At 40.3% G+C, this 23,683-nt stretch overlaps 1 protein-coding gene across 9 annotated transcripts in view; it reads left to right on the forward strand.

Moving 5' to 3' along the window:
- Positions 1–23,683, forward strand: part of LOC114136733 (microtubule-associated protein 4) — a 102,740-nt gene that overhangs the window by 25,485 nt on the left and 53,572 nt on the right. For 7 of the 9 annotated variants that reach the window (XM_028004956.1, XM_028004947.1, XM_028004949.1 and 4 more), the window contains exon 3: positions 2,987–3,043. The exons of the other annotated variants lie outside the window; for them this stretch is intronic. In XM_028004956.1, the coding sequence (XP_027860757.1) occupies positions 2,987–3,043 (57 nt within the window). The remainder of the gene's footprint in view (positions 1–2,986; positions 3,044–23,683) is intronic. 9 annotated transcript variants of the gene reach the window in all.

The raw sequence follows: 23,683 nt of genomic DNA on the forward strand, positions 1-23,683 counted from the left end.
CGGGCGCTGTACCGGTCCGTCGTGGTGAAGAGAGAGCTGAGCCAAAAAGCGAAGCTCTCGATTTACCGGTCGATCTACGTTCCCACCCTCATCTATGGTCATGAGCTTTGGGTCATGACCGAAAGAACGAGATCGCGGATACAAGCGGCCGAAATGGGTTTTCTCCGTAGGGTGGCTGGGCTCTCCCTTAGAGATAGGGTGAGAAGCTCAGTCATCCGGGAGGGACTCAGAGTAGAGCCGCTGCTCCTTCACATCGAGAGGAGCCAGTTGAGGTGGCTTGGGCATCTGGTCAGGATGCCTCCTGGACGCCTCCCTGGTGAGGTGTTCCGGGCACGTCCCACCGGTAGGAGGCCCCGGGGAAGACCCAGGACACGCTGGAGGGACTATGTCTCTCGGCTGGCCTGGGAACGCCTCGGGATTCCCCCGGAGGAGCTAGAAGAAGTGGCTGGGGAGAGGGAAGTCTGGGCCTCCCTTCTGAAGCTGCTACCCCCGCGACCCGATCTCGGATAAGCGGAAGAAGATGGATGGATGGATGGATGGATGGATATATACTGCTCAAAAAAATAAAGGGAACACTTTAAGTGTTAAACACCTGTTTAAGTGTTCCCTTTATTTTTTTTAGCAGTGTATATATATATATATATATATATATATATATGTATAGTAATATACATACAGTAAGAACAAGATATTGAATCATCAATATCATGGTTTATATGATGATACTGTCTTTAGACATAAACAAGAATGCATTTAGCTTGGAGGAGTGGGAAGATGACAAACTTATTTTCTTTCACTCCCTATTCATATATATAAAATGTGTGGTTGCTAGGAATGCACCAATTTAGTGCCAATGTCTTTAACTTTTGGAGATCTGTGATCAGTTGATACTTATATGTGACGGCAATCTTATACCCTTACCTTATCTACCTCAGAAAAGGTCTGAAAGTCAACTCTCTTCTAGCCTGGTGGAATTGTTCTGCCATAATAAAAGAGCATTTTCAGTCTGAAAACAGGCTTTCATGTCTTTTGTTCTCAAAACGTTTAATACTTTTGCTTACATTTTCATTTTGAAAGCAGGACTTCATGTCATTTTTTTCAAAACTTGTAAGGCTTGTACTCAAAACTTCTCCTCACGCTCAGACGTAGTCTCTTCTCGGACTCTCTGCTCGCTTTTGAAACACCTTTTGGCAGTCGCTTGGTAACCTCTCAGCCAGTAGAATGAAAGTGTTGTACTGGGTGCGTTTGTTTCCTTCAAGCAGATGTGCCTGTGTGGCTACTATTGATTGTAGCAACCTACGCCATCCACTGGATGTAAGAAACAACGACGTCAGCTTTCTGCTCCACAGTACACCAAACATCCGCCAGCAGTGTTTGATTGCTAACAGCTACTGAGCTTAGGCAGGATTTTTTTCACCTAACCAACTCCCTAGTGACATTGCAATCTACAATAACTCTGAAGAAACTGAATTAATTAGTTACAACATTTAATTTCCCTTTGGGATCAATAAAGTGATTTTGAATTTGAATTCAATATGTTTAACTGGCCGATTAATATAACAAAGTTTCAAATACCTTTAAACCTTGAATTCTCGGATAGATTTAAAAGGAGGCATCATGAATGCAGAGAAGGAGGAAATTTAAACTATTCCTTTTGTTATACATAAGCGGTAAAATAAGATCTTTAGTAAACATAATTGAATGAATTACATGTGCTAAAAAAGGTCCCAGCCAGAACACCAGGAATGCAGTATTATATCATATGAAGCATTGCTGCAAGTTCATATCCTAACTCCAACATCAGGGATATTTCTTACATACTGTCTCGGCCATTACTCAGTGGTCCCAAATCTTTTTTTAAATTATAGTTTGCAATTCATTTAAAAATCAAATCCCAGAGACTGGAGCAACAGAAGAGAGGTGCAGAATCCAGGTTGCTTGAAGTATGTGTGGAGTTCACACAATCAGTGATGATTTGAGTTGCTATTTTCATGTTGGTTCTTTTTTTTTTTTTTATTTTTTTTTTTTTTAAGTAACACCAATTGCTAGGTAAAATCTTGGCTGTTGAGAAATGTTAACTCTCAATATCGTTTCTCAATATTGAGAAACTATATTCAGAAATGTTTCTCAATATTCTTTCTCTGGAGGTGTGGACTCTGTTGAAGCTTTAAACTTTACCTAATATCTAACATTTGCCCGTGATGTACGGGCAAACCTTGTGGAGGCTATGAAAGTTACCGGAAATTGCCAGTGTTGTAAACAACCACCCCCCACTTCAAAGGGAGAAGTGCCAACACACGGACTGAACGGCTTCATACTTCCTCCGTTGCCATTGCTAGAACTGCAGGCGGACCAATTTCGTCGTTCACAACTTCTCCGTCCGTATTCCGATTGCCCCAGTTGAAATTCTACTGGAGAAAGTCCATAATGGAGTTACTGTATTGCATGAATAAGGGAGAACTGTATGGACATATTAAACCTGGGCCATGAGAGGGACGGTGTGGGGATGGGGTGCTGGGCTGTTGGGGTGAGGGAGATGATGTGTTCTTATACATCTCAGAAAGAATGTGGTTGTGCCCCTGACAGTTGGAGAAGTTGTGATTCCGATATGGCGATGCCCATATTTTGTAACGTTTATGAGCATCGTTTTAAGCTGTACTTTCCACTTTCAACACCAGTTTTCATTTGTTCAGTTTGGAGTTTCACACTGTATATGTACCATTAATTTTAGGCGTACCCTTTCAAGAGAGTCTTAAAATAATGTTTCCATCACAGCTTGCTATTGTTGATGCGGGGAGCTAACAAATTGGAACTCGAAGTTGGTACGGTCCGAACAGCCGCTGCACTAGCAGGAAAAACCTCCAGCTTGCTCTCACGCTGAACGAATCGTGTGCGGTTCCATTATGTGTTCGGGGAAGCCATTAGCAGCCAGAAGGACAGTAATGAGCTTGCTTGTTTCTGTGTGTGTATGTGACTGTGTGTGCAGACGCTGGGGCTGCTTTGGAGAATGGAGAGCAGGAGGCTCATGGGGTGCAAAAGCCTGGTAAGAAACAATAATTCCCCCAATTCTATCTGCTGTCGGTCACTTTGCTAGAGCTGCTTGGTTCTCCTCATCGACCAGTCCTGGCCTTTTAGTCTTTTCTTCTTTTTTCTTCTTTGTTCCCTTCTCGTCTGTAACCTCAGTTTGATTTTGCATGTTCTTTTGTGTATTTGTTTCCTTTGTTTTGGAGTTTCCATTCAGAACAGAGTGTGAGCTACTCTCAGTGTTTCCCAGCATCCCTTAAAGGCTCATCTTTAAGTTTTCCAACCTTTGGGAATTGGGCATCCCGTCTGAGCAAAAATAAGGGCTGCTGATATTTCTATTTGATTTCCATTTAATTTGGCTGATATATCTTTTTTTAATATCTGTTAATGCTTTTAGACTTTTACTATACATGACATTCAAACATTGGTACTCACAGGGAAGGATATACTGATAAACTTTTTCTAATTTCCTTAATTATGGGAGATCAATGATCTGCCAATACTTACATGAGAAACCGATCGCATCTCATGTAGATGTGATTGGGAAATGAGTCTCATATTTGTATGGACAAAAGAAATTGGTATCAGCCAAAATCAGAATCGGCAGGGCAGACGTTTTAAGGATCGTTGATCAGTCAGAAAACTGCATTCAGTGCAGCCCTACTTGCAAGCGCTCACACATACTCACCATGCAGATGGGCATGTGTTGTCCAATGGAACTTCAACATGTGAAGAAAGCGACCTCTTGATTGCCAGATTGCCACATTTGGCTATAAAACATCTTCACTCCTGAAGCTTCTACATGTTTTGTTAAATTAACCCCAGAGACATGAGTGTTTGTCATTGGGATATCTTTTTGTGAAAAACTAACATAAATTAGTGATTGTGTCATTGTGAGCAGGAAGGAAAAATGGTTTTCATGATCATACCTAAACAGAAAGCCTGAAAAATGTTGACTTTTAGTCTTCTAGGGCATATTTTTGTCAGTTTTGCTCATTTAGAAACAGGTTTTGCAAACTATCCTAGAAAGATTATACAAATAAGGACTGAAAACATCGATCTCAGGATCAGAGTTGGATTTACGCCTGGACTAGAAAATTTTGGTATGGCAATAATAATGGTCAATATATCGCCGTGCCTTAGATTAATTCAGCAAACTATTCAAATCCCTTAAGCCCTTTAACTTAGGCTGCATTCACTGCTTTGTCTGCTTTAGTCAAACTCCAGTCTGTTTACCTAAAATGTCCAGTTTGTTTGGGGAGGTGTGGATGTGGAATCAAACTCTGATGTGGACCACAAAATGGAACTCTGCTCTGCTTACAAACCTAGGTCTGGGTTTGGTTGAAGAGAACACCAAGTGAACTGGAGGCCACTCCAAGAAGGAAGTGGTCTCCAGGAAACAGCCTAAAGAGCTGCTTCCTGCACTTTAGGCATTCTGGGTAAATTCAGCAATAACAAATGCGCATCTTTAACGCTAGCAGGAGGATGACTCGTTGTCTTTTACCAAAGGCAAAAAAGAAATCTTCCAACGACAAACACTGGCGCCACTCCATTTTTGTTTCCATTTGGTGAAGAAGGAAGTTGCACTCTGTGTCTTCTTTAGAAGTTTTCATGTCGTTTCCTTCAGGGGTTCTTGGTGCAGAGCCAGGAGGCAAGGAGGGAAAACAGATTTTCAAAGGGTCTTGGTTTGTTTGACACAGTGCAGTGTGAAAAAGAATCGCACCAGCTGAAAATGTAACAAATGTAGAAATTTTGGTCCCCAGTCAAACCGAGGCTACTGGACTATAAGGAGTGGAAACACCCTTAGTTTCTCCCAACACAGCTTTTTCATTTTAACTTTATCCTTGTTGAAATGTTTTCTGACTCAGGATCAGTTCCCTTAGACTTCGAGATTTCATCCAAACTTTTTCCAAACCTGATCTCCGCATCCAGATCCAGAGGGTGTGAGTTGACCAGAATCCTTTCTGTGGGTGAATGCTGTTGACGAAGGGAGGAGCCAGCATCTCTGTGGATCAGCTGGAAGTCATCTCCATGTTTGCATGGCTTTGCTAGGTCATTTAGTTCCTTTGCATGCATCCAGCTGAAGCTCCATCTGAGTTCTGAAGAGTAGGAGAAGGGCTGCGTGTCTTTGCCTCCTCCTTTCTTTTCTCCTTGACTAGATTGGAACATCTGGCCTATAGGTGCGCTGGATCCATTCATCACTGTAGCTGCAGCCGTCCCCAGAGACAGAATGCGGTTGGGCGGCAAAAGTTAAAAGTAGTAACTGGGTCACGGAATCGAGAGCATAGACCCAATCCTGACGGAGCAAATATACGTAGATGCATTTGCATGCACGAGTGTTTCCTGTGCATGGATGCAGCATGTGCAGTGTTTCTGCATGGCTTTTAATGCTTCTTTCAAAGTATGGATTTGTGTTTTGTTTATGAACAAGAAATGAGCTGTTTACGTTTGATTCTGCTACTAACGTGCTGTCTTCCTTTCCCTCTTATTCCTTCTCCTCATTGTTCTTTTTTTTCCACTTACTCCTGATTTCTTCCTTCCACATCATATTTTTGTCTGAACTGCTTCCATTTTATTCCCTCAACATCACTCACAACCTTCCTTCCTCCCTCCATCACATTATTTTCTCTTCTTGTGCTCCTTCCTCGACACCATGCTTCAGAGGACTAAAACTCTTCTCCATCGGCCCGATGACTGCCTGTCGACTCCGCTTCTGCTTCTGTGCACCTCCCCTCCTCTCTTCCTGTGCAGAACAGACACACACACACTAGTCGTCTGATACACGCGTCCTTCATCCTGCAGAACAGACAAGGTCTGAGGATGCGAGACAGGATTTCACACTTGGACTGAGTTCTGTACGCTGAGTTCCACCAAATACTGCTGCGACGCAATCTGGTTCCCTCCGCTGGGCCAAACTAATCAGCCCTTGGCACTCTGCTGATTAGGGGATATGTGCAGAATCGCATTCATTAAAAAAAATTATTACAATATTGTCACTTTTTCCATCGTAAGTCTGAGCTAAAAAGAAATAATAATTTTTTAAAAAAGCATCCACTTTGTTCAGTTTGGGTTCAAAGCTTAATGTGGCAGAAAGAAAGAAAGATCAGGCAAACATCGAGTTCAGAAGTTCACGTCCTCACACACCCCGTCTCCGAGGCGCAGACACACACCATGCAGCGCTCTCTCTCTCTCTGTCTGATACAGATCAAAGTGAGTCGCCGGCGCCGCGAGGTCAGTCTGTCAACACCCCAACACCAGCACACACACACTCACACTCCAACATGACGATATGTTCACTCACCTAAGGACTGTTTGTTTTTCTTCCGTCTCTTCCTCCATTTCACCCGTGAGTGATGCGTCTCACTTAGACTGGTTTTAACCCAGAGGAAGAAACTATTCAGGTTTTTAACTGGTCTCGTTTAAAACAATCGTAGCAAATAAATGTTGATCTTGTTAGCCTCAAAACTTTTTATGCAGACTACAGGTAGTAGGTCGCAGGCAGAATTTGCTTCACACATTAGATGTACACATAATCTGTCTGGTGGCGCTGTACGCTTTAAATAAAAACTACTTTGTCCTTTTCTCTGAAAAAACACCAACACAGATTAAGGGTAATCCAAAGGATTCAGGGTGTTCCCTCTGAGGAGATGAGAAGTCGTCTTTAAACTCGTGTGTTCTTTCCAGATCCAACTCACCCTGAATAATAGACAAAGAACTTTATCATGCAATATTAATATACACCGTGTTCCAAATTATTATTATTATGCAAGTGATATTTTCTCAGATTTTCTTAAGTGGTCAATGCAAATGATGGTCAGTATAATTTTCAAGTCATGAACTATTACTGAACAAAACTCCCCATGAACAGTATTTTTTTTTTCAAAAATAAAAAACTCAAAATGCACTGTTCCAAATTATTATACACAGCAGATTTTCTAAACATTTTATGGATTATAAAGAACTTCAAACAGTCATTCTTTGAATGTGCAGCATTAAATTGTCACATGTACTGAAATCAAAAGCTACTTAAATCAAAAACATCTTAACAGACAGAGTTACATGTTAACATAGAACCTTCTTTGATATCACAGCATAATTCTTGCATCCATTGAACTTGTGAGTTTGTGGAAAGTTTCTGCTTGAATTTCTATGCAGGATGTCAGAAAGCCTTCCTAGAGCTGCTGGTTTGATATGAACTGCATTCCATCCTCAGATCTTCTGCTTGGGGAAACTCCAAAGCTTCTCAATAGGGTTGAGGTCAGAGGTCAGAGGAGAATGGTGACCACACCATGAGTTTCTCCACTTTCATGCCCATAGCAGCCAATGACACAGAGGTATTCCTTGCAGCATGAGATGGTTCATTGTCATGCATGAAGATGATTTTGCTACTGAAGGTACGGCTCTTCTTTTTGAACCATGAAAGAAAGTGATCAGTCAGAAAGTCCATATACTTTCTTGAGGTGATTTTCACACCTTCATGGACTCTGAAGGGGCCGACCAAAGATTCTCTCCCCAGGATTTCGGCCCAATAAATGACTCCACCACCTCCTTGCTGACGTCAGAGCCGTGTTGGGATGTGGTGGCCATCCACCACCAATCCACTACTGCGTCCATCTGGACCATCCAGGGTTGCACAGCGGTCATCAGTGAACAAGTCTATTTGAAAATTAATCTTCATGTATGGCTGGGCCCTCTGCGACCGTTTCTGCTTGTGAGCTCTGGTTAGGGGGCCAATAGTAGGTTCCTGCACCGCAAGCCTCTAGAGGATCCTCCACCTTGAGCTTCCAGAGGCTCCAGCAGCTTCAAATAACTGTTTGCTGCTTTGTAAAGCCATTTTAACAGTTGCTCCCTTAATCCGATGAATTTGTCTAACAGAAACCTTCCTCATTATGCCTTTATCTGCACAAACCCATCTTTGTTCACAAATCTCTTCACAGTACGATAACTCTTCAGTTTTAGTTAAATATCTAATGTTTTAATACCTTGTCATACGGCACTACACTATCTGATGATTTTCATCAGCAGAGAGATCCTTTCTCTTTCCCATATTGCTTGAAACCTGTGGCCTACTTAATAATGTGGAACATCCTTCTTAAGTAGATTTCCTTTAATTGAGCTCACCAGACAAACTAATCAACCAGCTTTCTGAAATTAATTATAGTGATTCAAAGAGCCCTGACACACAATACCATCTATAAATTTAATAGCACAACAAAAATATTTAATCTTTATGACACTTAAATCCAATTTGCCTAATAATTTGGAACACGGTGTATGACTAACATCTTGGGGTAGAACGATACGTCCGTCTCATAAAACAGGACAATACACGGTATCAGGTTCACAAGAGTGACGCAACATGACATTTTTAGCATGATTTTTTGGAAAAACTGCAAATAAACATTTTTTATTTTTACAAGTAGGGTAAATCTTTCAAAAATTCCCCCCAAAAAATCTGGGTTTAGTGTAGAATAATCCAAGGCTTGCCCTAGCTTTTATGTTTGTATTATTTTAAAACAGAAAAAAAAGAAAAAACGACTGACAAGTTCTCGTTTATTAGTTTTCACAAACATAATAAAGGTTTTCAGTACTTTATGGCACACTAGCGCCTACAACTAACATGGCTCGACACAGTTCTGTGTGGTTGTAAGGGTTTTACACTAGTAACGATTTTGTGGTACCAGCCCCCTTTTAGAACATACTTCACTAGGGCTCACTAGGCTAATTGAGGCTAACAATGTAGAGTCCTTTACAATACAACAGTCGCTGTTATGAGTCAAAAATAACAGTGAACGAGCATGTCTGGAGCATGAATGGCAGACTCAACAGAATGTTCAACAAACCATCTGAACTCTAAAACGTTGCGCTAAGTTGAGCTGCGATGCTAGACGCTTGTGGAAAAGTCCTAAAATGCAGTACAGTGGCCCAATAGTTAGCACACTAAAGCAAATGCTAACTTTAGCTTGTTAGCAGTTAGCTAGTAGCATCACTCTCACATAATACTCACTCACACAGCCTTTACCAGACAATATCCCATGCTGATAGCATGCTGATAGCCCTTTTTGAGACACTTTTACGAATTATACCATGTTGTTTTATTATCGTTACACCTTTACTTACTTAGCTTTAATAACTAGCTAAGCAGAAACTTGATATTTCCCCTCCATTTTCAGTGTACTCACATCTCTAATATTCCTGTGGTTTTACATGATCAGGAAATGACAGTATGCGCTTAAATTCACTGAGATGTTAGCAGAGGTCACGGTAAGATACAAACACAGAACTAAAGAAGAACTTTGGTTTTGTGTCAGTTATGAATGTTTTTTTTAATTATTTTTTTTACTTTGCTTTAATCAATGCGAACATCACTGGAGTGCATCACATTTAGAAGAACTTCTGTATGTGGGAAGACAATGATTCTGGTACGCTCATCATGTTTAGGAAGTAGGTTTTTCCACACGGTTTTCCATTTCCCTGCAACTTAAGCTACTGGCCATGCCAGCATGATGCTACTGCCACTTGTGTCACATTTGCACAATTTTGATCATCTGGTATGAAAGTGGTATAAGTTTGTATGTGTGCTTTAAAAATTTTTTTCCAGAGTGTTTTTATGTTCCATATTATCAAACCGACCCTTTTTATAGACGTGCCTGTCTGTGTCCTCGGCCTGCTAATAAATGGAGATATAACCCACACCTTTTTGGCTTTTGGTTTCTATTTCTTCTAACTGAACTGTACTAAACCTCCTGTATGAATTACATTTATTGACTCCTTTCTTGTCACTGAATAAGCTTTTGCATGTCTATCGATCTTTCTTAACATATGCCTTTTGATGTATCTTGCTTTGTAAGAAAAAAAGATGACTACTCATCTGAGGTGTGACATCAGACAGAAGAATATGTTTGACTTTGTGAAGCATGGATATTGAGAAATAAAATAGGAAAACCCAGTTATGTTTGTTCTGTTCTTCCAAATTTTTTTTTTTACCCTTTTAGAGTGAAGAGGAGAAGAAAATAAATTTTCTTTAGGTATAGCCAGTATATAATAAAGGAGTACATCCAAATTAGGAATGACGTACATAAAATTCAAATAAGACACATATTAAAGTAAACGATTAAACCTTTTTAGAGTAATTGTGTTTTTTTTTGCTAGTGTCAAGAGTTAACGTTTTGTTCAACCCAGAAATTTCTTGCTTTCTCATACAAAGCGGGACACAACTACATTCACAGCTTGATTGGGGCTCATAATAAAGGATAAGTGTGCACACCTCCAAATTGCACCTACTCATTTTTTGCTGGCAGCTGCTAACCAAAGGGAAGCTATGAGTTTCTCATATTGTCTCAGGCTCATACTGTCAGGCTATCAAAACAAAGCTCTGACATTACTGATTAATAGAAAAAACAGGGGTGGGGCTTCATAAAACCCTAAGAGATTGGCAAGTTTAGAGTTTTCATGTTTAATCAAACTGAATGCCATGGTGATTAGTTTCAGTGAGACTTTAGGCTTCAGAGCCTCCATCAGGAAATAAACATTGGAGTTCTTCCTTTGTGACTAAACACATCTCTGCCCATGTCTGGGCTGCTTCCCAACCCTCTGCTGTCGAGGACATTTTCTAGCCAGAGGTCTTCCCACACAAGCTTATGTTCTTGCCTGATTTGTGAACGAAGACATGCATTAAATCTGTTGTCACTAGTTTTTGTGTTGTGTGGCGATCATTTTTACAGAGACTGTTGAAGGAAGCCTCAAGGTTTTATAGGACCAGAAAACTAACACCTGTTAGTTACATTTGTTGAATAGGTTGGGGATGTAAACAGATTTTTCAAACTAGGATTTGCTTTGTGCCAAAAAAGGAGCTACAGCACCTGCTATGTTGTTGTTGAAAATTAAAAAAATACATATGTTATTGTACTTATGATTTTTATCTAAATGAAGGAAAGTGTTTAAATAGTGTCTTTCGTTTCAGACCAGTGTTCTGGTATCAGTGTTTGTGTTCCATCAACAAAGAATTCAGTTAAAAGTTCAATAAGCGGTTGGATACACAATATTAGTTGATTTAGAGAATAGATTTAATAAGACGCATCTTCTATAACCTCCTATCATCTTTACGCTTGAAAGCAGATTTAATAATTATTTTTCAGGTATTGATGATACTGCACAGTTGTGCAATTTACTCCCCGGCCGATATATGTGACGGTATTACATTCAGTTTGTGATGACCTTTGGTTACCAAGGTGACCTGTATAAACCTCTCTGTCAGCATGGATATTTCTGCCTGTGAGCGTCTCTGTAAGGCGCTCTGCTCTGCTTAGGCTGCAGCTCTTGTTCTGTGAGTGAAGGATGAAAAGGCGGAGAGGCAGAAGAACGTGGGCGTCTCCTCTGTGTTGGCAGTTTTTACTGCTGTGATAGTATTAGAGTTAGAGTACACCACTACCAGACGTACTGCACCAGCATCACAACCAGGAGACCCTAACCTTGAAGAGAGTTCCATCTTTAGCAACACTGTGTTACGGATGTTGTGTGTGCTGACAGACAGTAGAGACATGCATTACTGGACGAACATGAAGCCTTTTCATTGATCCTCTGTTAAGTTCTATCTATTATTGATCTAATGGAGATGTTCTGCTGGAATAGATTTCTTTGAATTATTGATCAGGTCTTATGACTTTTCTGAAAAATGCTCTTGGCTTTTTTTTATGAATTAAGCATGTATCTAAAGCTACAGTTAAAACATGTAGCTAGCTTTTTGAAGCTAAGTTAAGCAGGTATCAGCAAACAGATTGCAAGGCATTGTCCAAAGCAAAATGTTGCAACTGATTTTTATTTGGTTGGCTCTTACAATAATTACAAAAAAGAGTGTGTTAAGCCGAAAAAGATATAGAACAAACCAATATAAGTAAGATTTAGACACCAATTTCACTTTATATTACAGACAAGCTGGTAGCAAAAAGGTTGAGACTGATAAAAAAAAGGAAGTGCAAAATAACTAAATACATAAAGAAATAAAATTGTCCAATCCAATTATCACTCACACTAAAAAGGTTTGGCAGCAGTTACATAAAAAAGCAAACAGCTGTCCTTTCGCTCAGGGAACAGCCTCAGTGTGGAATAACCCAAAAATAAAAATAGGGGGGAAAATGATCTTTTGGAGGAGCTGGCTTATAAAAGGGATTGACCGTATAAACTGCTTCTTCAAAAATGGTACCTTACTGTCATTTCAACAATTTCAAGAACTATACAATCTAAACCACAAGGATTTCTGGAAGTTCCTACAAATTAGAGACTGCCTTACAAAATTAAAGAATCCTGAGGGAAGCATACCCATGGAATCACCAATATACACCATATTTAACAAAGTAAAAGACTCCCCAAGACGGGTAAGTCATATTTATAACTATCTGATTGAGAACACTTGCAATATTAATACAGGACTTAAGAAGGTGTGGGAATCAGAGTTAAACATACAGTTCACAGAGGAACAGTGGGCTGCAATAGTCAAACAAATGTTAAAGCCCATGAGAGATGCACGCTCCAAACTGATACAGTTCAAAATTACGAATCGATTATATTGGACACCAGTTAAATTATTCAGAGCTAAAATAAGTTACTCTGATACTTGCTGGCGATGCAAACAAAGCTCAGGAGACATGCTTCATATGTTCCTCATGTGTCCGAAACTAATTTCCTATTGGCAGGAGGTCATGGGGAAAATTAACAGCACCCTCAACTCCAACCTATTGTTGACACCTACACTGGCACTTCTTAACTTCTTTGATTATAAAGTCAAAATAGGAACAAAAAAAATACAGTGGTTAAAAATAGCCCTCACAACGGCTAAACGAGTTATATTAAGACACTGGAAAGGTCAAAGTATCCCTACTTATACAGAATGGTATGCAGCTCTTTTAGAAACTGCTTCTTATGAACGACTCATCTACAAGATAAACGGTCAGATTGAGGCGTATCAGAGTATGTGGGAACCGTTCTTAAAACCATAGAGGAAAGGCTCAAACACTATTGGTCCAGAATAAAAGATAGTGTGTTTGTACTTTTTTTTTTTTTTTTTTTTTTTTCCTTTAGCTCCTTCTGCTGGCTGGGGTGGGGGGAGTACGGGAGGATCGGGAGGGGTTCAGGGGGGAAAATGTTAAAAACTCAAATCCTTCTCTGTATAACTAAAGGTTGTATACTTCACAGTAGTGATATTGTTAACATTGGTTTCACTGTATGTTTTATTGTTGAAGGATTTAATAAAGATTGAGAATCGAAAAAAAAGAAATAAAATTGGTTCAAATTGTGGTAATCCATGACTTTGCAGTGGTGATGTACATTCAGTAAACTATAATGTTTGACATTATGAGCTAAACAGAGAGGAAATGGAATTCTATTCTTGGAAAGTTTGCCTATTTGCGTCACACCTTGGTGCGATGCTACCTGAGAAGCTATTGACTGCTGTTAACAACAGCAGCCAATCTAGGAGCGCCATTCATTTTCCTTCCTGATTGGCTGTAACCCAGGAGTGGAGATACGGAAGACTGTGGATGTTGGATTCTGCTGTTTCAGCGGTTTCCACTGTGCGCATTAATGCATATAAAGACATATGAACTAATGAACTAATACTGTTTGAACTAATAAACTGTGCTGATAGTTCATTGTGTAGTGAAGAAGGAAATGGAGATGGCCTGTGTAAAAGAGGGAGGTTAGGAAACTACTGTAGCTTTCCCTCTGGAAAGCAGCAAAGCCTTTAATCAAGCAAAGCCATGTTCACATACACCAGAGTGAGCAGTCTGTGGAAAAGCTAAAATGAAAGATATGACACTCACTGAAAACCTTAAAGGTTGTGGGCTGTGTTCTTCCTGCCTTGAGACATTCATTGAACTAAATTCTGACATGAACAGGCAATAAAATCCAGTACTCAGGTCTTATCCCTAACCTGAATCAACCCCTACAGGGACTCACCCCCTTAACCTTTTGGACATGGTTAATGGTTGTTGGCAAACAGCTTAAAGACTTCCTAGCCTTTCTTGCGGATATTCTGCAACCTAGCTGAGTGAGAAGGCACACTCAAGGAACTTGTATTTTATTTTATATAATTTTCACACTGTAACTCAGAAACCTTTAGCCAACCCTATGTTTGGATAGCTTGATAGACTCCTGCTGCCATACAGTTGTACTTAGTTTAGGAGGAATGTAGGATAAATCCCCTTTAATATTCATGATGCAGCTTTAATCCATGAGCGAGAAAATAAACCTAATTCCTCTCTCACTGAAGACGGAGAGCTTTTCATCTGGGCGTTTTACATTTGAAGACGTGTGTTTGGCTATGATTGAAAGAACCCCCCTTCCCACCATGACTCTAAACTCAGGAGTGTAATCTTTCTGCCTGCTTGACATTAAACAAGTAGACTCCAGTTTAGGTCAATCAGCTCAGGTGATTCCTGTTGTCCTTACTGCACTGCAGAACTACATCTGTTGATTTGACAGACATTGTATTAATGTAGACCCCCTTAAATCAGCCAAGTAGAGCTAATTAATGATACTAAGTATGTAGTTAAAGCATGACAGTTGGAAATGTATAGTAGAATAAACGTGTGGTCAAAAATCCTTAGGCAGGGCTCAGTTGGACCGAAGTAGAAAACACAATGAAGACGTTGAGTTCAGAAGGAGGACAGAGCGGCTGCTTCTGCTTTCTCTGCTTCTTCTTCTGTGACAGACCAAAGCTTGTTTCCAGGCTACAACAGGGAGGTGTGCAGGACACACTGACAAAGTAGGTTTGCATTCAAGGAATGAAAGCCAAGATGGAGAAAGGAAGGGTTCCACAGCTGGATCTGTGTCAGCGCACGATGCCTGCAGCTCTTATCAACCACCTGCTTCTCGCAGGAAGACACAGACTTAATGCGCCGACTTTGACACATCCAATGCACCTTCCTTCTCTTCTACTTCATATTAGTCTAGTTCAGGACTTAAATGGTACTTGTTTTTATCTGCTAATTAACATTGCTAATTGATTTATCTGAAGTGCAAGGATATGACATCATATCATAACAGAGTTGTTGGGATGTTACAGGCTAATTCTGTAACAGGACTCATAAGAAAAATAATATTTGTTTGGTATGTACCTCAGTTTCTGGGTCATCATTTGGTACAACAGGGAAAAGAGTAAATGCTATTTTTCTATTAATTGTCACAAACCGAAACATTTGCAACAACAGAAATGATCAGTTTATGAAAAACCTCCAAGGTCAGAGTTCATGTTAGACAGGAGGGTTTTAGTGTATTTATTCATGCTTGAGTGACCAACAAGCCTCCAGTCACTAGGTGGCAGTAATCAACAGGCTGACTGCTCAGCCCAGTAAAAGATACTACTTTTTCTCTTACTGTTTTAAGACTTAAAACAATAAAATGAGCTATTGTTCATTTTATTGTTGTACATTTTAGTTGTAAAATGTTACAACTAAAATATAACATTTTAGCTGTTGCAGCTTATTTGATTAATCTGTTCTGATAACCCAAACAGATTAATTCAGAATGCTGGTGTCAGTAGTTTGCACAGACAAATGATCAGGTTCTGAATGGTATTTAAATACCGGGGGAGGTTGAAAAAATCTGTTTTCTCCAGCAGCAACTTGACAGAAAGTAATTGAAACCCACTGATTTAGAGGCGCCATATGTCTACTGTTAACTTCATATTCAAATAAACAAGAAACAAACAGTTTTTTTATTGTGGTTGTTCTGAGCAATGTTCAGCTGGCTAGTACATGATAACTACTACTATTTGATTAACAATAAATGTCCAAAGCTAGAATATCTTTCTGGTTGAAAAATACATAAATAAACAATGATAATGGGCTTTTGTTGTCACTCATTTAGAGCTATTAAAGCTTTTTCCAGTAAATTAATATGCATCTGATCATTCCACACTGAGTTTGAACAAGACTGTGAAGTGCCACAAAGTTTACAAAACACATTAGTTACTATTAAAACCTTTGGTTATGACTGTAAGTTTAAACCTAATATGTTTTTTTGTTTGTTTGTTTTGAACCTTCCTAAATATTTTACTTAAAAGATATGGGAATAATACCTTTTTGTTATATAAAAATGCAATTGGAATGATTATAAAAATGTAAAGAGGACTCTTCCAAAACTTCGGATTCATCTCAGCAGCTCTGCAACCATGACTCAGCTGTTTTCATGATTAAGGCTGTGCTGAATCAGCATGGGACTGTTGACGTTTGGAAAAGCCGCTCTGTCCTCTCTGTGAACCGTCGCCGCAGCAGCACCATTGAAACCCAGACAGAGTCAGTGTTCCTGCTGCAGAGCAACAGGAACACATCAGAGTTAGCCTCAGACAATCTGCAGGACTTCTGCCCATCCTGCCAGCTAATCCCAGATTATGCAGTTCTGGAACTAAAGAAAAGAAATGGCTGCCATGTTGAGTCTGGCATGTTGGGTTGGACACAGTTTTGGTATTAAGTTTCCATGAACTGGAAGCTGATGGGATGGCTCCAGTTGGACTTTTAAATGGACATGTCTGCTCATTGGTTGTCATGTACTGCTGGGCGATGCGACTTCAAAAATAAAATCTGAAAGTAGATCAGATTTTAATAAATTTTTTTTCTGACTCTTTTTTCTAAAAAAGAAATTACAAACGTTGTTTGTATTTCAGTCATCCCTTTTATGTGTTGGACGACACAGTATTGGTGCCAAAACTATGAGAATGCTTTTGTTTGATTACAAGAATATAGTCATAATATTGGCAGAATAAAGACATAATTTTACCAGAATGTCTTAGATTTAAAGGAAACAAATCTGTTTTGTTTTAATGAGAAGTAACCAGCTCAGTTTGTGTTTGTTTCTTCAACATAGACTCAGTCATAATTGTTTCAAACTTCTACTGCTGAAAATAATTTGATGCTGATATGTTAAAAGATGAAGTATTATCTTATCTTTACAGCCAATTCCAAATTGTGACTTTGCTATATGCTCAACATTCCTCGTTTAATTCTTTTGTGTAGAAGTTTTCATTTAATTACTACTTAATTTGCCTAATATTTCCACATTATTCTGGCAATATTAATGTTTATTCTCACATTATTTTGAATTTATCATTACATAACTGTTTATTACTGCGTCTGTATTCTAGTAATATTGTAACTTTATTCTCGTTATTAAAAATTAAAATGTCATAGCCTGGTCCTTATATTCTATCGTAAAGCTGACCTGAGTTGAAAGTTCCAATAAATAGAAGCTGTAAAACATGCTTGCCAGACAAAATGGCCACCCATGGCACACTGACGTCTCTCTGAACTGTGGAAACCGAAGGAATGCACTGGTGGAAAAACAAATCCAGATTTTCCACAAATTAAATCTTCAAAAACCAAAAATGTTATTTAATAAAATAATCAATGAATAAAATGAATTTACAGCCCAGCCATACTTTCATGCACCTTTAAATCTGCATTAATAGTTTTCCAGAAACACTGCATAATTTCAACGGTTCATCTAAGCTACCAAGTTGAAGCTCTTCTGCATAGATCAGAGCCAAATAAAAGGAACACGTCATATTTCGCCCTCACATCCCTGTCCAACCCAGTCAGAACTGTTGACACGGCTGCTTGGCTACCGTGGCTTTGCAGCGAACAACCAGTGTGTTGCATTTCTTTGCCACTGGCCCTGTTGTATCCTGACCCAGCTGGCACGGTTCAGCTCTCTTGGTTTGCAACAAGGGGAGTAGAGCAGGGGAGCAGGCTGAGGCTGAAGCTGAAGCTGAGGCTGAGGGTGGGTCAGCTGGAGGACCGAGACTGACCCGCGGGCTGCAGCCACACGAAACCAAGCAGAACAACCGCGCTATCACCCCTTAGTTCAGCTTGGTGCTAACTTATTCATTATGTCCTATATCTTTCTGGGATACTCAACTAATTGTTGTTATCTATTGGACCCTGTTGGTTTATTGAGGATCTGTTATAGAAATTAACGAGTTTTGTTAGGCTACCATTCAGCAGTTAGAATAATAGCCTCATCAGCAGCTTAAAATATGTCTTCTTGTTAGTAAAATAAGTCATGCTTAAAGTGTTTTACATTATAAAACATCATACAATTACCAATTATGAAACGAGTAATAAACATTATATTCTGCCAAAAGCCATCATCAAATATGTTGATCAATGTTCAATTTACTATCAATCTACGTAGATTATGGGTGCAATATGCATTTAGCTAATGTAATAGCCATAGGGCTAGACACAATATAGAACATGTTGATTTGGTTGGGATTCATTCATTTCCATTCAAAAATTATTACTCTTTCAATCTCAAAGGTAAATCAACATCTAATAATTTTCTGTTGTAGTATGTTTTTCAAAAAATGACTTGTGATAAATTTAGTAACATTGTTGTGTTATTGGGTTGCATAACATAAGCTGCGTTTTAAATAAAAAAAATTTCATCGATTATGTAATTGTTCAATTTGACATTTTGAAAATGAATTTGCTCATTGGTAACACTGCAAAAAACAAACAAAATTTTTTTGATAAAGTTTGGGTGCTAAAATGAGGTGTTTTGTTAGCTCTATTAAAAGTGGATCGTTTTGTAAAACTGCAATAGTTTTGCTTTTTTTCATGAGTCACATGATCAACTACCAGATTTTACTGCTGGTGCAAACCACAAAGGAGACAACAAGAAGTAGATCATGGCATGTTTTTTATGACTCATTGTGCAAGCAAACTCATTCACTTACTTTAATTGCGTTTCTTATTAAATGAATACAGTGCAACTGCAAAATTGTGTTTTTTCGGCTCTAGCAGAATATTGACAAAGTTTTTTGTAATGCATCTATCGTCATCAACAGAGCTGTACTGTCAGAGCCAATAGGAGAATTTGACTTCAGTAGTCACATTCAACCCAAGGAGGGCAGCACTGAGACAGTTTTAGGCCAAATATTACAGATTTTAAATTGTCAGAGAAGCATTTTAAAATTGTTGCTCTTTAGGAACAATTTAGACAATTTATCTGCCAAAAAAAAAAAGTTGATTTAGGGTTTAATCTTTAAATATGTCCAGTTTAAATGTCAGACCCCTTGTAAACATACTTCTGGATAACCTGGACGCCGTTTGTAACTAGCAGTGTTTGACTTTCTCAGAATAGCTGTAACTCCAGCTTGCTGTAATACCAGATGTGATCATGACGTGAGTCAGATTTAGCATGGCAGGAGTTTGACTGTAACTACATGCGACTGGCAGTCGGCCTCATCAATCTGCTGGCTGTCTTCAGAACAGCCAACACTGGCTTTCAGGAGCCATTTTTAAACATATCTGTGTAGAAGCAGGGCTAAGGGAGCCTGTTTGGGTTCTTCACTTTAATTTCTCAGCTTGATTTCTGTCTTGGTTGCATCTTTAAACGAGAGCCCACATGTTACTGTGCGTTCTTATTTCTCAATGGAGCACTGATGAAGTGCTTCTTAGTGGATGTCCTCATGTCCCCCTATGGATGAGTAAGCTTATATGTGAAACTGGTAGCTGTCCAAATCTCCCTGCCATGTGTTTCCAGCCCTCTGAGGTCAGCTCTTACATAATTTAAAAATGTAGTTCACCATAATCGCAGGACTGCATTTATCTCTCTGCTTGTGGCAGACATCACTCTTAGCTGGTGAGGGCAGCTTGTTGTTCCCAATTACCTCTGCATGTTTGGCCCACAAACATGTCCCTGTGTTCATTTGCCACTTGTGTACGATTGCTAAGCAACAGCGTCTGATGTAACCAGGAGAAACAAAAGGGCAAAGAGGCACTTTAACTCGCTCTGCCTCAGAACAGAAATGTGAAAGAAACTCATAAGAAATACAAATGTTTGTGTTCATGGACATAAAATCAGATGGCGTCAGTGAGGGAGCAGCGGCCACCACCATGCATAACACCTTTTATCAAATCTAGTTTTGAGTCTTTCTTCTCTTTACAGCATGATTGCTGAACTGCAATGACTTCTAATGTCAGAGCTTTGAAAAACTGTTCACCCCACTTAAACTTAACATGAATTCATGTTGCAAACAAAAAAAAGAAAAGTGTAATTTGCGTGTGATTGACCAGCATCAACCTCTGCATAATTCTACGAGAGAATGAAAACAATAGTTTTTACCGCGGGTGCAATAATTGCAGTTTTCTGACCGATCACCAATATTTAAAAAACTTGACCTACCGATTATGATTTAGGCCGATACCATTTTTTGTTTGTTTGTTTGAAAAGTTGCTAAACATAGCAACAAAGTCTCTTAAGTTGGCGAGAGTGGGGTGACACATGCATGCGATTTCCTAAAGTGAAGGAAATTGGGACCGATTTATCTGTGCCTCCTCGTTATTACAGATAAAAATGTCATAAGTATGATGAGTGTTTGGATTCAGCCCCTGTTAAGTTTTAGAACGGCTTTTAACTGCTGTCACAGGAAGTGTTGTGTGGCACATCTAGGGAGTAAAAAATACCAAATAAAAAGACTATGAAGAGCACCTCGGGAGTATTTACAGAGCTAGAAGGTTTAATTCAGGCCTGGACTTTAACTAGGCCATTTTTATTCATCCTTGCATCTGTATGTTTAACGCTGTAGTCCAGCTGGAAGGTAAATCTTAACCCAATTTCAGATTTCTCTGCTGTCAATGTTTAGCTTCAGTCATGTGACGGTGTGTTCAGGGTGATGTGCAGTGTTGGTTTTTCTCCTATACACACAACATTGTTTTGGTCTGTTCAGGCCGGTGGCGTTCTTCTCATCACTCTACCATGGAGGATGTTTAGTGGAGTTCATAACTAATAGTGACTAGTCAGTTTCTTCAGTGTTTATGCACCATAGCCCATACGCTGATAGGGAGAGACAAACTAAATTTTACCCAAAGACAATTAGCAGCTCCTCCACGTTGCAGGTGTAACAGTCTGGAAGTGAGTGTGTTATGAAAGGTCATACAGCTGGAGCATAATGAGTCTCCTGTTGTGCACCGACACACCTGTTCACATTGGTTTATACGTCGTTATCCAGGGAAACACACACACAGGCATGTGCTCACTGCTGGTACATTAACCCCAGCGCAGCGCTGCCAGAAAATCCCCCCTCCGGGGCAGGATGGTGGAGAATCTGCCTGGGCTTCAAGAAGACCGCCAGTGAAATTCCATTCCATAATTTTTACTGAACTCACATTGTCACAAAAGACATGAAGCATCATTAGAATGTTTTGGCTCAGTGGAGGATAAGTATGTGTATTGCCAATACGTCCCCTCCATTTTGTGCTTTTAAACCGGCCTGCGTGCTTACACCATGACGTTTCAGTTTATTTTCTTCAACGTTTTGATCCTCGTTTGGCCTGCTTGACTCATTGAAAAGTTAAAGATTTTGACATTTTGTCAGAATAGTTTAGTCAAAATAGCTCTGATAATTGTCTTTTACAGATTTAGTGTGGCAAGAGTTTGACACCGTGTACACCATGAGTAGATTATAAATATTCACTCTAATTCAAAGTGTCCACAAAACATCCCCAGGTGGTCATGAACTGACACGGTCTGTACGAAACATCCTGCGGTACTTAAAAAAAACTGTTGGGTACGTAATGGTCAACATTGCAAGTGGATGGCTAAAACGCCACGTGTTTAGAGCTGCTTTCAACCCATAACCACTGGAACATGGACGATGGCACTCCACAATATGTAATGTTTATTGGTTTCTCAATTGGTGACTGTTCTATGACTTCTTGTCTTTGTGTTTTTATCATGTAAAGCACTTTGAACTGCTTTGTTGCTGAAATGCGCTATACAAATAAACTTGATTATACCTGACCAAAGATGCAAAATGGGAGAGTGTAGATCTGACCTATACCTATTTCAAAGGGTTCATGATGCTAGGCCCCCAGCATCACTGATCTCCCACCATACCAGTGGAAATAGATTATTTTCCCCACATTTATCCTTCATTTCACACCACATCCAGCTGGATTTAGCGTGGTCATCACCTTCCTACACAGTTTTCCTCAATTCTCATCTCCCTTCTGTGCTCCGTTTTGGCTTTTTCCCTCTGAGCTCAATTTTTCCAGTAGAATTTCAATCAGGGCAATTTAAGAATTGTAGTCTACCTTTCCATAGGCTTGCAGTCTGGCAATGGCGGGGGAGGAGGTGATCAAAGCCGTTCAGTACTTGTTGGCCACACTTCCAAATATTGAGGAGGTAAAGTTGGAACAAAGGGAACCTTTAAGACATTTTATTGCTGGCAAAGATGGCATTTGGCTTGGGCCTTCTCTCTATGCGCTTCTCACAGTGGGGGATGGTAGTTTACAGCGCACGCAATTTCCGGTAAGTTTCATCACGTACTTCATGGCTAAACATGAGCGATTGGTTAAAATCAGATCCAGTAGTTTCAAACTTCTACAAAGTTTGAAACTTTGTAGAAGTTTCAAAGAAATTCTCCAGCAAGAAATTGTTTCTCTGTAACTGAAGATCCAGACCATCTGTATGATGACTAGCTTAGATGCCGTCAAATTGATGTTATGGTGACTAAACGGGAAGTTATTGACAACTCAGAAGGCTTTCCAGTGTTGGATTTTGTGGCTGCAGTAGAAAGGCTGGTAAAGGACATCAGTTCTGACCCGTCTCCTTTCACTTATTCTTTCGCCAAACTGATGTTTCGTGTTACCAGCTCAGAGGTCATTGAGTGTTTCTCTCCCTCCCCAGCTGCTAAAAAGACATTTGTCTTTGGGACGCGATCTGAGACAGCCCACAGGGTTCAGTTTGGGGTAAACATGCAAACAGCCAGGCCGTATTAGCTGTTTTTCGTGCCAGTGCCCCTGACCAACCTCAGTGAAACTGCTCGGCCTGATCTCAGCACCTTGGACAGCATCTCCGCTCAGCAGGGCGCCAGAGGAGGAGGGGAGAGATGCTTCCGCCTGTTTTGCTGTAACCTTTTGAGCTTCACCGATTTTCAACAAAGAGCAAGTTTGTTTGTTTGGGTTCCACCTCTCCGCCGTGCGTCGCCTGTCCTTTCGTATTTGACCTTCTGAATCCTGATTTCATGACGTTGGATACCCAGAAACTCTGACCGTGGGATTCATTCTGGAATCGGTCCGAGGTTCTTCTGATAGATGGGCTTGTGCGTTCTATCGAGACCGCCAGCGGAACGTACCGAGGCCCCTGCGTGTTGTATACATGCAAGCGTTTGTGACTGTGGGTAGCATCCTGTCTGTTCGCCTCACTGTCACCCTGTGTGTTCGCTGCTAGAGGCTGGGGAGGTGAGGGGTGGTGGGGGTTGCCATTGGTGCCTCCCTCTGCGTCTTCTCTCCTCCTCGACTTCACCTCCCTCCTATTCTCTATCCGTCCTCCTTTCCCTTCATCAGGTTCTCCTGGTTGTCACTCCTGATCAATGACAAGTAATGTCCTGCTGTCTTTCCCTCCCCACTTCCAGTTGTACTGTTGTCTCACACTCCGACTCCTGATCTTGACCGCGGCCCCATCGGTTCAGGCCGGACCTCTCGGACAGGAACTGAAGGGTGGCGACAGCAGCAGACGGGGGGCAAGAGGAGGGGCTGGGTGGCTGCCGGGGGGCCCGGGACCTGAACCAGACAGACAGTGAAACGTCACCACTCCAAAGCCAGACTCCCCAACTGTGATGGCATGCCGATGTGTGTGTGTGTGGGCGTGTGTGTGTGTG

Source organism: Xiphophorus couchianus, chromosome 21, assembly GCF_001444195.1.
Source record: "Xiphophorus couchianus chromosome 21, X_couchianus-1.0, whole genome shotgun sequence".
Classification (NCBI taxonomy): domain Eukaryota; kingdom Metazoa; phylum Chordata; class Actinopteri; order Cyprinodontiformes; family Poeciliidae; genus Xiphophorus; species Xiphophorus couchianus.